Source organism: Pipistrellus hanaki (assembly GCF_964339955.1).
Source record: "Pipistrellus hanaki genome assembly, chromosome: 15".
NCBI lineage: Eukaryota > Metazoa > Chordata > Mammalia > Chiroptera > Vespertilionidae > Pipistrellus > Pipistrellus hanaki.
This window is the reverse complement of record NC_140517.1, coordinates 20,532,458-20,544,507: the sequence shown is the minus strand read 5'-3', so window position 1 is coordinate 20,544,507 and position 12,050 is coordinate 20,532,458. Positions and strand designations below refer to the sequence as shown.

The 12,050-nt window shown below is 42.7% G+C and overlaps 1 protein-coding gene across 1 annotated transcript in view; it reads left to right on the top strand.

Annotated features, from left to right (window-relative positions):
• The window catches only part of CDYL2 (chromodomain Y like 2), a 150,736-nt gene that overhangs the window by 85,955 nt on the left and 52,731 nt on the right, over positions 1-12,050 (top strand). Inside the window, exon 2 of the mRNA XM_084905121.1 lies at positions 10,640-11,228. Coding sequence (XP_084761247.1) covers positions 10,640-11,228 — 589 coding nt within the window. The remainder of the gene's footprint in view (positions 1-10,639; positions 11,229-12,050) is intronic.

Below are 12,050 nucleotides of genomic sequence, written 5' to 3'. Positions count from 1 at the left end.
AGGCATTGAACTTTAGAGCATTTAAAAGTAAGAAAAAAAGAGTTTATTTTTACCTTCATTTATCCCAGTTTCAGTGCTCTTTATTTCTTTGTGTAGAACCAAGTTTCTGTCTGGTATTATATTCCTTCTGTCTGAAGAATTTCCTTTAACGTTTTGTATAGAGTATGTCTGCTAGAGATTAATTCCCCTAGTTTTTGCCTGAGGAATTTTTTTCTTTTTCATAAAAAAAAGTTTTTTGGCTATCAACTTATTGATTGAGAATATTTTCTTTCATCACTTTCAGTTAATTTCTGATGCAAATATGTCTCATATTTACCAGATTGACCATCATTTTTGTATTGTATAATTCAGATTCTTTACATCCATATTTTCTATCTTCTTGAACTGCCTCAGTCTGAAAATATTGAGTGTAAATATTCAGATTGTTTCTATTTTCTGTTGAATTTTTTAAAGTTAATTTTTTATCCATTCAATGCAGAAAAGTTCATGATTGTTATATATTTAGTGAGTATTTTTAATTAAAAGAATCTTCATTTCTAATTGAATGCATTTTGCTCCTCAATTTTACTTTGATGTTCTTGGCAAAATAAATGAATAAGTATGTAATGAATTCTTACAATTGTTAGATTTTATGATTGTTGTTACTATTATTCAGATGCTTTTACAGTAAAAAAGTTGTAGTACAACCCATAGTTGTACATTTTAAGACACTTGAAGTAATTATGTATTTTTCAGAAGAGTTGCATAGTACACAAGACTTCCCATATACCCCCTTAACCAGGTTTCATGATTCTTTATATCTGATACCATGTACATTTATCAAAACGAAGAAATTAACATCGGTGCTGCACTGTGAACTGAACTACAGACTTAATTAGGTGTCACCAGTATTTCCATGATTACTATCCCCTTCTGTTTCAGTATCCAATCCATATTGCATTTAGTTATTACTTTTCTTCAGTAACCTCCAATCGAAGACAGTATTTTGGTCTTTCATTGGATTGTATGACCTTGACACTTTTCAACAGTACTGGTCAAGTATTTTGTAGACTGTCCTCAATTTGGGTTTGTCTGATGTTTTTTCCCCATGAGGTTATGGGTTTGGGGATCATATCAGCAAGGGGAAGTGGCCTTCTCAGTGAATCATATCAGAATATATATGACTTCAGCATGGTTTATCACTAGTGCTATTACCTTGATCACTGGGGTTTGCCTGATTTCTCAGCTGTAGTTACTGTTTTTCCTTTGCCCACTCTGTTTGTTCGAAAGTAATTAAATGCAGTCACTCAGGTGAGAGGAATTAAGCTCTGCCTCCTAAAGGGAGGGATATCCTTTGGTGGGCATCTGTTAAAACTATCATGGTGGTTAATTAATATGTCAGGGGAGATACTGTGAGGCTATGCAAATATCCATTTCTCTCTGAAGTTTTACCACTTATTTTAGCATTTTTTTTGTGTGTGAATCTTGCCTGTACCAGTTATTACTGTGTATTCTAATGCTGATTTCTCTGTGTCCCTTATTCTTTTAAATTTATTATTTGAATACTTCTATAAGGACTGTCCAACCATTCTCCATTCAATGCAGAAAAGTTCATGACTATTATGTATTTAGTGAGTATTTTTAATTAAAAAATCTTTATTTCTAATTGATTGCATTTTGCTCCTCACTTTTACTTTGATGTTCTTGACAAAATAAATGAATAAGTATGTAGTGAATTTTACAATTGTTAGGTTTTATGATTGTTGTTACTATTATTCAGATGCAGACTTTAGATTTAATTATTTAATTATTCCAGAATAAGCAGACTTTAGATTGCGAATATTTTAGACTTTGTGGGCCATAGGTCTCTGTCATGTGATTAACTCTGCTCTTTAGTGTGAAACAGCCATAGATGCATAAATGGCTGGGCATGGTTATGTTACAAAAAAACCTTTGTTGTTGTTGTTAATCCTCACAGAGTGGAAGAGAGGGGGAGAGACACACAGAGAGAGAATCATCAATGTGAGAGAGACACATCGATTGGTTGCCTCCTGCACATGCCCTGATGAGGCCTGGGACCCAGGTAAATGCCCTTGGCTGGAATTGAACCTGAGACCTTCAGTCCATGGGCCTACACTATCTACTGAGCCAAGGGCAGGGCAATAAATATTCATTTTTCAAAGACAGGCATCAGGCCAGATTTGGTTTGCAGGCCAACTTCTGATGATTCATTCATTTTTATTATTTTTTTTAATAACAGAGGAACTCACAGATATTTATTTTATTCTTGGGGTTATAAATGTAGTACTGTAACTGTTTATTTTGTTACTTAAATTACTTCAGCTTTTGCCATTGGGAACATTTCATTGGGTTCCTTAGGCACTCCCCCATCATTTACTTTATTTATTCACTTATTTTTGAACACTTTCTTATTTTCTGGCACTGTGCGATCCTCCAAGCTCATTTTTCAAAAGAGTAGTTTACTATTTTGTCCCTTTACACATGAATTGTCTTCCTCTTTCACATCTGAAAGTTCATTGAACTGGTTTTAAAATTCTTAAATTTACAATATTTCCTTTTTTCAACTTGTGATCTGGCATTTAATGCTCTCTGAAGTCTGCCTGACTTTGTCCTTTGGTTGGGGTAGGGTTGTTGTGTGCGTGGGGTGGGGGGGGAGTTTAATTTTTTGAAATTAAGAAGTTTTGAAAGAGTAGAGGTAAAGCTGATTGACTTTCAACCTCTGCTTTTTCCCTCAGAGAGATCTTTTTTGACAGACAGACTCAAGATACAGAGATTTCTTCTATCCACCTTCTAAGCGTTCTTGTTCCATTTTGATTTTTTCCTCTGCTAGACTTACATTGACGGAGTGCCTATTAACTTTTCTTGATAGCTATTCTCATTTTCCTTAATGTTTTCTTTAAAAATCTGCGTTCTTCTGCATTCCTTGATAGCTTTTCAAGTATGTTGTCCATCTCACTGATTTGATTCTCAGCATTTGGATTCTGTCCTTCCCTGGTTCCAATGGACATTTTATTTCTTCCTTGCATTTCCCCGCCTGTGGTTTCCTTGCATCCTTTCTTATGTAAATGAATCTTCTTTTATTTCCGTTTCTTTACCTGTTGGTTTTATTTCACCACTTATCCTTTTTTGCCTCTCTCAAAAACAGAGCTCATATTTTCTGCAGTATTTGAAAAGATGACACAAATGTTATCATTAAATGTATAGTAATACTTTTCTTAGATTTTACTGAGAATTTTTAGTTAGGATCATATTCTTATATGCTTTAGGAGTTTTTATAAATATGTCCTGCAGTGAGAATACTATTGCCAGTATTTAATCTGTGTGTTTTGATCAAAGAAAGGTCTCTCTGGTTTTGCATTTTCCAGTACAGTGGGTGTGGGATTCTTCTTGGCCCCTCATTATTTGGATGCCACTGAGTTCCCCGTTCAGACTTTCACCCAGAGATGCTTGAACTACATGGCACGGAGCTGAGTGTCTTGGTCTGTTTTCCTGGTGTAGTTTTGCTGGATGGAGCAGGAAGTGCCGCCTCTTTGTACTGCCTTTTCTGACTAGAAGATCTGAAGCAGTCTTCTAGACCTGGCACAGCCCATACCTAGTTGCTCCCCAAATTCTCTTGTATTTATTTTTCCCAAGGACTTCAAACTCCAAGTTGTAATGATGTGGTCCCTGTACCTTTCTACTCCCAAGGGAGCCATCCCAGGATGTTGAAAGGATACACAAAGAGAGGTCCGGTGGATCTGTGGCTTGAGATCCAGAATCAGGGATTGTCCAGGGATGGCTGCTCTGGTATATGTCTGAGCAGATAGTAGGCATGGTCATCTTCCTTTATTCTTTTTCTCCTCCCTCCCTCCCTCCCTCCCTCCCTCCCTCCCTCCCTCCCTCCCTCCCTCCCTCCCTCCCTCCCTTTCTCCCTCCCTCCCTCCCTTCCTCCCCTTCATCCCTCCCTCCTCCCTCCATCCCCCCCTCCCCTCCATCCCTCCCTCCCTCCTTCCCTCCCTCCCTCCTTTCCTCCCCTTCATCCCTCCCTTTCTTCCTTCCTCCCTCCATCCCTCCCTCTCTTTCTCCCTCCCTCCCTTCCTCCCCTTCATCCCTCCCTCCTCCCTCCATCCCCCCTCCCCTCCCTCCCTTCCTCCCTTTCATCCCTCCCTCCCCTCCCTCCCTCCTTCCCCTCCCTCCCTCCTTCCCCTCCCTCCCTCCCTCCCTCCCTCCCTCTTTCTTTCTCTCCTTTCCTTAGGGTTTCAGTCTGGCTAACTACCTACTGACTACGTGATCCAGGGAAAGTTACCTACTTTCTTGGAGCATCAGTTTCCTCACCTGTCAAATGATGTTAGAATAATAATGCCTAGCTTAAAGCCTGGGTGTGGAGGCAAAAATCTAATACCTTATAGGTAAGTGCTTAGCACAGTTCCTAGATTTTAGTGTATATATGTATGTATATATATATATCCTAGACACTGTAATGTCACGACCACTCAGGAGGAGGCTGCGTGCGAGGTAAAGCAAGCCACGGATGTTGCAGGCCCGGAGCAGAGACAGGGGCCTGCCCAAGCCTCCGTGGTGGCTTGAGCAGGCCCAGAGTGGAGACGGAGGGGCCTGCCAGCTGTGGTGCGCCAGCAGTCCCACCTCTGTGTGTGAGCTGCAGAGGAAACACCTTTTCTGACCGCTCATTGGCTAAGCTCTCGGTACACCACTCGCAGTGTTCTTGGTAACTTGGGTAATAAGGATCCAAAAAGTTGATCTAGGGCTTTTCCACCTCACTACTGGAGGAAAAAAACGAAGGTCCGCTGCTGGAGGGGCTAAGAAATGTCATATCCTGCCCCAGCCGCTTTGGCTCAGTGGATAAAACCTCAGCCTGTGGACCCAGGGTCTGGGTTCGATTCTGATCAAGGGCATATACCTAGGTTACAGGCTCTTTCCTGGCTGGGTCCCAGGTCAGGGCTCATGCAGGAGGCAACCAATCAAAGTGTCTCTCTCACATTGATGTTTTTCTCTGTCTTCCTTCTCTCTTCCATGCTCTCTAAAAATCAACGGAAAAATATCCTCAGGTGAGGATAAAAAAGGAGATAAATGTCATATCTTATGAAAGAGACATCTTGAAATTGCCTGAAGAAAGTTGTCTTTTTTTTATGGTGAAGGGACTAGAGTCCATGTTGAGGAAAACAACTTGGCAGCTGAGGCAGTCAGCAGTGACAGCAGCAGCTGCTCCCCTCGAGGAGTGGGCCTAAGCTGTCAATAGGACATCCCCTGAGGGCTCCTGGACTGTGAGAGGAGGCAGACTGGGCTGAGGGACACACACACACACACACACACACACACACACACACCCCGCCAGTGCACGAATGATGCTGGACAGGAGCTGCCATGATGCATCCTGGCTATTTACAAAGAAACGGCACTGTGGACCTGGGAACTACAAAGCAATACTCGGTCCCCCTCAAGTGGAACACAGGCCCTGCCACCACCTTGAAGTGACAGCCCACCAAATTACAGCCAACGCTGCTGGGACCCCATGGTGCAAAATGCGGCCCACAGCCCAGCCCAGCCCAGCCCAGCCCAAAACGGTCGCTGTGGGCGATGGATAATGAGGTCACATAGCAACGCCTGGCTTCCTCGCACTGGCTACTGGCCTCCTTGTAGTATTTTCAGTCCAGGTACCTGACTTGCTTTATAGCCAGGTGCAAACATTTTATACTTTACCCAAATATCTGTGAAGTGTTTTCCAGAGCCTCATCTCATTTGATCCACACACAAGTCCTGGAGTAGGTAGATAGGAGACTCAGTAGAATCATATTTTCTTTTTATTAGCAAGAAAACAGAGATTTAGAAAGTTCAGAAACTTGGCCCGACTGGAAAGAAGTAAGAAATGGCGGACCTCAAAAATGACTTCAGGTTTTTGCACTGTGCAGAATATAGTCAAACACTGCTGCAGTTAAATATTTTACCCTTTGTTCTCCCTGCGTGATCTACACTAATAATCTGCTTCATGTTGAAATTTACTGCTGTGTTGCTGACAATTACCTGATAGAGAAGTTGGGTGCTTCACTGGGCTGGAAAAAGTTCATTTAAATCAGAAAGCACGTCTAATTAAGCAAGTTTATTCTGTATATATAAAAGGCTAAGTTGACCCACGCATGCGTGATACTTAAAAAGCTCTTGCTGGCACCAATCACATGCATGTGTTTTGATCTGTCATTGTCCATCGTGAATTTGGTTGACACTTCTATTATAGAGAAAGGGTGAATAACGATATTAAAATATTTCTTCTAGTTAATTTCATTTCAATGTGATGAATACATGCACCAGGCCACTGGTGTTCTAATAATGGTGATTGCCATAATTAGTTTTCCTAATGAGATAGCTATTCACTCGTCATTGTGGCACCACTAATAATGCATCAGAATTCTCCTGCCCCAACCTGCAGTAGAATGGCATGCCATACTAGCTGCAATTACAGAGAGTAAATGTTATAATGATTTGATTGAACTCTAAGGAATAGTCCATATTCTCAGCTTGCTTGTCTTTGAAAAGAGAAGCTGGTGGGTGGGTATGAGCATAAAGTTTTAAAATATCACCCACGTGGTGGTTATCAAGTGCATGGAAAAGGGAAGGGGATTAATGGGGTTGTCACCATGTGGAGGGTGGAGGGGGTCCTGTGCAGGTAGGGGGTGGGGGCATCAGGAACCAGCCCCCAGCACCTGGAGGCCCAGGTCTCTGTTGTCAGCAGGTGTGTGGAGTTAGGGGATAGTGGTGGAGATTGGGGGAGCTTAAGAGGAAGAAAGGATTTCTCGGACAGAGAAGGTTGCAATCCTTCGCGAGATCAGGTCATGAATAACATGGGCCTTTGTTAGCAACAGAACAAATTAGGATTCTGATTCTATTTGTGATGCTCCTGAGAAAACGAGGAGAAGAGAGTCAGAAAACCTACACGGTATGTGAGGAAGGAGATAAGTCCCAGGAAATGGCACATTTGAAGTATGATGGGGTATGAACTCCTTGTGGGCATTTTGGTCTTTCAGAAAAAACAATTGTTTTCCTAAACCTAAAAAAAAAAACAAAAAAAAAACTTAAAAAAAATGTTTAAAGTGTCGAGGAAACAATGTATATAACAGCCCTTTTGTCCTTTGAAGTTTCATACGTATTAGAGCAATTCCACTCACCTCCTTGTGCTCTGTAGTGTTCGGGCACTTTACTCTCCCCATTTTCTTCCTTCCTTCCTTTCTCCCAATAACCTTTCAGGTAGCTGCTGCCATTGCTATTATTGTTGTTGTTATTATTAATGCTATTACTATTTTACAGATGGGGACACTGAGGGTCAGAGAGGTTGGGCAATTTGTCCAGGGTCATGTGGCTAGAAAGTGGTGGAGCCCACAGTTTTTCCTCCCCACACATCAGACTATTAGGGACAACCCTGTTCATAGTGTTCATTGTTGGCATTGGATTAATTTGAATAGAAGTGGTGGTCGTACCATGCAGTGGATTTGTGGATGGGACCAGAGGTGACAGCAGTGGCCTTTCCGTCACCTATAAAGCCACTTGTGACTCTGTGACTCAATCCTCCGGTAATGTGGAGGGGGAAAACCAAGCTGCCCCTCCCCCCACCTTTGTTGTGGTTCCAGTTAGGGGTGTTGACACTGCACCCTTGCTGACTCCCCAGGCTTCTCCAGCAGCCCTACTCTGAGAGCCATCTAAGCAGGAGGACTTTGTCTTCTTCCCAGGGAGGCATTGTGTAGTCTAAGAAGGTCATATTCTGCAGGATAGGGAAATGATCTGTCTCTAGATTACCATCAAGGTTTGTATTCACAGGAGAATTTGCAAGATTAAGTGACCTTTACTTTGGAATGCAAAACTACTTATTTGTATACTCTCCACAGCTACCCTATGACGTACTGTTATTTCCCCCTTGCTAGATGAGTCATCCGAGGCCCAAAGAGGGTTAGTAAGTTGCTCAAGAACACATGATAGAAGGCTTCGCAGGAGATTGAAGCCAGATAGTCTTGTTCCATGGCCCGTGCTCTTAAATACAGTATCACACTCATTTGGATGAGTGAGTGCTATCCAGCCACCATTTATTCCAGAATTCACTTCTCTACTCACCCTTTTACCCGTCACCCATCCATCATCAGTCCATTTACCCATCCTTTTATTCATCCCTGATTCTACTGTCCTCCCACCTGTTTATTCTTCCACTAACTATCCATTTTTCCATTCACCCATTCATTCACCTTTCCACCTACCCATCCACCTTACAAGACTATTCATTATGTTGGCTCTTTGTCTAGCATGGCTTTCTGCTTCATCTGGGCAAGAAATTTCTCCATCCTGGGGGCCAAGCATATGCTTTCCGAAGCTGGAGACCCTCTTGTCAACACAAATTCCTTAGCTCCCCAGACATATGTGGGCTTGCTTCTGACCCTCGTAGGTTGGTGTTCTTGGGAATGCTGCTGTTTGCTTGTTCACTTTCTTCCCTCTGTCAACCTGTGGAGGTTTTTCCCCCTCAACATCCTCCAAATGTGCAAACTGCAGGCTCTTCCACAAACACCTTGACTTCCTGAACATTATCATAAATGAATGCTTATCAGGGGTCTTCAAACTACGGCCCGCTGGCCACATGCGGCCTGCAGAGGAGTCTGATCTGGCCCACCAGGTTTTTTGGGCAGTGAGCGCAGCCGAGGTGTTACAGTAGGAATTAGTAGTTCATATAGTCCGGCCCTCCAGCTCTCTGAGGGACCGTGATCTGGCCCCCACTTTAAAAAGTTTGAGGACCCCTGGGCCTTAGCTAGTCCCTTTCCGTGACCCAAAGATTGGAAGTTATATTAGCTTTGTATGATTTTACTTTTTAAAGCTGTTAGAGTTTGTGTTATACTGCTAAAAATTATTTACTACATTTAAAACAGATGTTCACAGGGCATTTTCTAAGGAAAGAAATTTTAATAGACTAAGCCTATTTGGAGATTAATCAATTAAGGAGACAATTAAAATTGTCTACAAAGAAGCAGTATTATGAAGAAGCAGTATGTCTTAGCTATTTGCTTATTTATTTAGTGCAAATGGAAGTCATTTAATTATTTTTCATAGCCTCTGTTGTGGTGCAAAAATCTCAGTGTTCAAAAATTTCTTACTTTTTACTATGGAAAAAATGATACATAAAAATTCAAACATGTTAACAGTCATGTAATGAACCTTCACATACCCTTTCCCCACCTTCAATAATTATCAACTATATACCCACTTACCCCTCTCATATTATTTTTTCTATTTATAAATTTTTAGGTTATTACTTAATGCCAAATTTCTATTCTAGAAAAGTATATTATGTTGACATGGAAATATAATAAATGTTTGAATGTAATTTTTTAATCTTTCCTTAAAATTTTTCTTGTTGGGGGTAGAGAATTAAACTTTTCTGTCATTTTTTTTAATTAAAAAATTCAAATCTAGAGCAAAGTTGAAAGGTTAATAAATAAATAACCCTCATATACCCTTCACCTAGATACAATGGCTGTTAGCTTTAGGACTGGCATTTTCCTAAGTGTGTTTTTCCATGGGATTACTTGAAGACAGAGGAGATTATCTTACATTTGAAGGTATGAAGACAGTAGTACATGGCTTTATAGCCAGATGGATTTAGATTCAGATCTCACCCCTCTTAGCCCTGCATTGTAGGGCTATCCTCAATCCCTTCTTCTATCAAATGGTAGTATGAATACACTCATGGGGTTATATAAGGCACATAATAGGGTCTTTGCTAATATTACCTATCACCTTGCCTCAGTTTCACCCCGTGTTGCAGCATGGGGCTCTGAATGGGAGGAATTGGGCTTTGGCAAATCAATTCGTTTTTATCAGTATGGGAGATTTTTGTTAATGAGAGTTGGTATGGCATAATGATTAAGAAAATACATCTCTGGGGAGTGTGGTTCCAATCCTAGCCCTGCCTTTACCAGATTGGAATTCGGTGAGTGATTTCATCTCTCTGAGCCCAAGTTTCCTCACTGTAAAATGGGATTAGAAAGAATACCTACTGCATTGGTTTGTTATCAGGACAAAAGGAAATGGAGACATCCATGCCCAGCATTTAGTGTAATGTCTGCCTCATATGTGCCCAATGAATGTTACTAATAATTAGTATTATAAGTAAGGTTACATCAGCATAGTAGTGCCTACCATATAAATGCTTAATAAATACTATGTATTATTTATCATTATCATTATTATTATTATTATTAGTAGTAGTAGTAGTAGTAGTAGTAGTAGCAGCAGCAGGGGTGAAAAACCAACAGCAAATTGGCCTTTAAATGTCTGATTCTACTTTGGTGCAATGAAAAGAATAAAGATCTGTCATGAAAACTTGCAATGTGATTTCAAGCAAGAATAAGCCTTGGATGGATGGACAGACAGATGCCACCAGCCAGGCATAGCATCAGCAAATCATGGGACATGACCATGTACCTTGGGTTCCATTCAGTGATGTCCTAAAATAAACCAGCCACCTTGACCTCTCCTGAAAGTGTCACGGGCCTTGCCCCCTGCCCCTGGCCAGGACGTAGCCTCTGTCCTGAGGGCTTTGTGCTGTTCTTGTTTATCTGGGACTGATTTTTTTCCCCTTTCTCTCTTTCCTGGCTCTCATCTTGTATCCCAGGTCGAAAGGATTGTAGACAAGAGAAAGAACAAGAAAGGGAAATGGGAGTACCTCATCCGATGGAAAGGCTACGGGAGCACGGAGGACACGTGGGAGCCAGAGCACCACCTCCTGCACTGTGAGGAGTTTATCGATGAGTTCAATGGGCTGCACGTGTCCAAGGACAAGAGGATCAAGTCAGGGAAGCAGGCCAGCGCCTCCAAGCTCCTGCGCGACAGCCGAGGCCCTTCGGTGGAGAAACTCTCCAGCAGACCTTCGGAGTCTGGGAAGAGCAAGGGGACTTCTCATAAACGGAAGCGAATCAACCCTTCCCTGTCCAAGCCGAAGAAAGGGTATCCCGCCAAGCCCCCTGCGGCAGGCGACAGGGCCGCCAAGACGGTGTCTTACAGGACTACCCCCAGTGGTTTGCAAATAATACCCCTGAAAAAGGCTCAGAATGGAATGGAAAACGGGGACACTGGATCTGAGAAGGACGAGAGGCACTTTGGAAATGGGTCCCACCAGCCCGGCTTGGATTTGAATGACATCGGTGAGCAAGACCTGGGCGAGTGTGAGATCACCCATGCGGCACTGGCAGAGAACGGGCTCGGTAGGTGGCTTGTCTTTCTCCTGCGTTTGGCTCCAGCCAAGGCGGGTGGGGGCTTTGCATGCACACACAGGACCCCCATCTGCCCCTGACTTTTAGCTAGGCAGTAATTCTCCTTTGGTCTCCCTCACCTAGGGCCATGTGGACTTGGCCATGTGCTCACATTGGTTACAGACACCCGTGCATGTGGGGGAGGGCAGGCCAGTGGTATTCCAATCAAGGGCTGGAATGGGTTCAAGATTCCTGACTGCACTTGAAGGCACCTTAGGCCATGGTAACCATCCTAGACATTATCCTGTGAGTGTATCTCAAAGTCCTGACCTATCAGGATCTGAGGCTCATGTCCCCTGAGGGCCAGTGCCTTTTTGGGGTGGCACACACCTCTTAGAGCCCTTGCTTTCAATCTCCTGGGGGGCCTGGCAGGGTAATCCACAGAGGTGAGGTCTGGGTTGGGGTCTGGTCCTCCTCAGACCCAGTTTGGACTTGGATTCTACTAACTCATGTGGAAGCTGGAACCTCTTGCCCCTCATCTATAACTAACACACATGACCTTTTTCCAATTCTGAGTTATATCCTACATGCTGCCCCATCCCTTCCTGTGCACATTCTTTTTGGTTGGCCCCTAACTTCTTACTCCATCCTGGAAGTAACAGCAAAGATGATAGAATTCCTCCCCCTTACCGAGTTCCCGAAGGCAAACTTAAAGTCAGAGGAGGCAATAGCCCAGGTAAATCACACTCCCAAGCCAGACATTGCTCTAATAGTCAAATTGCTCCCGGACTGAGTCCTTACGGCCGAGTCTTCCAGGCTAGCTGTGTGTACCTC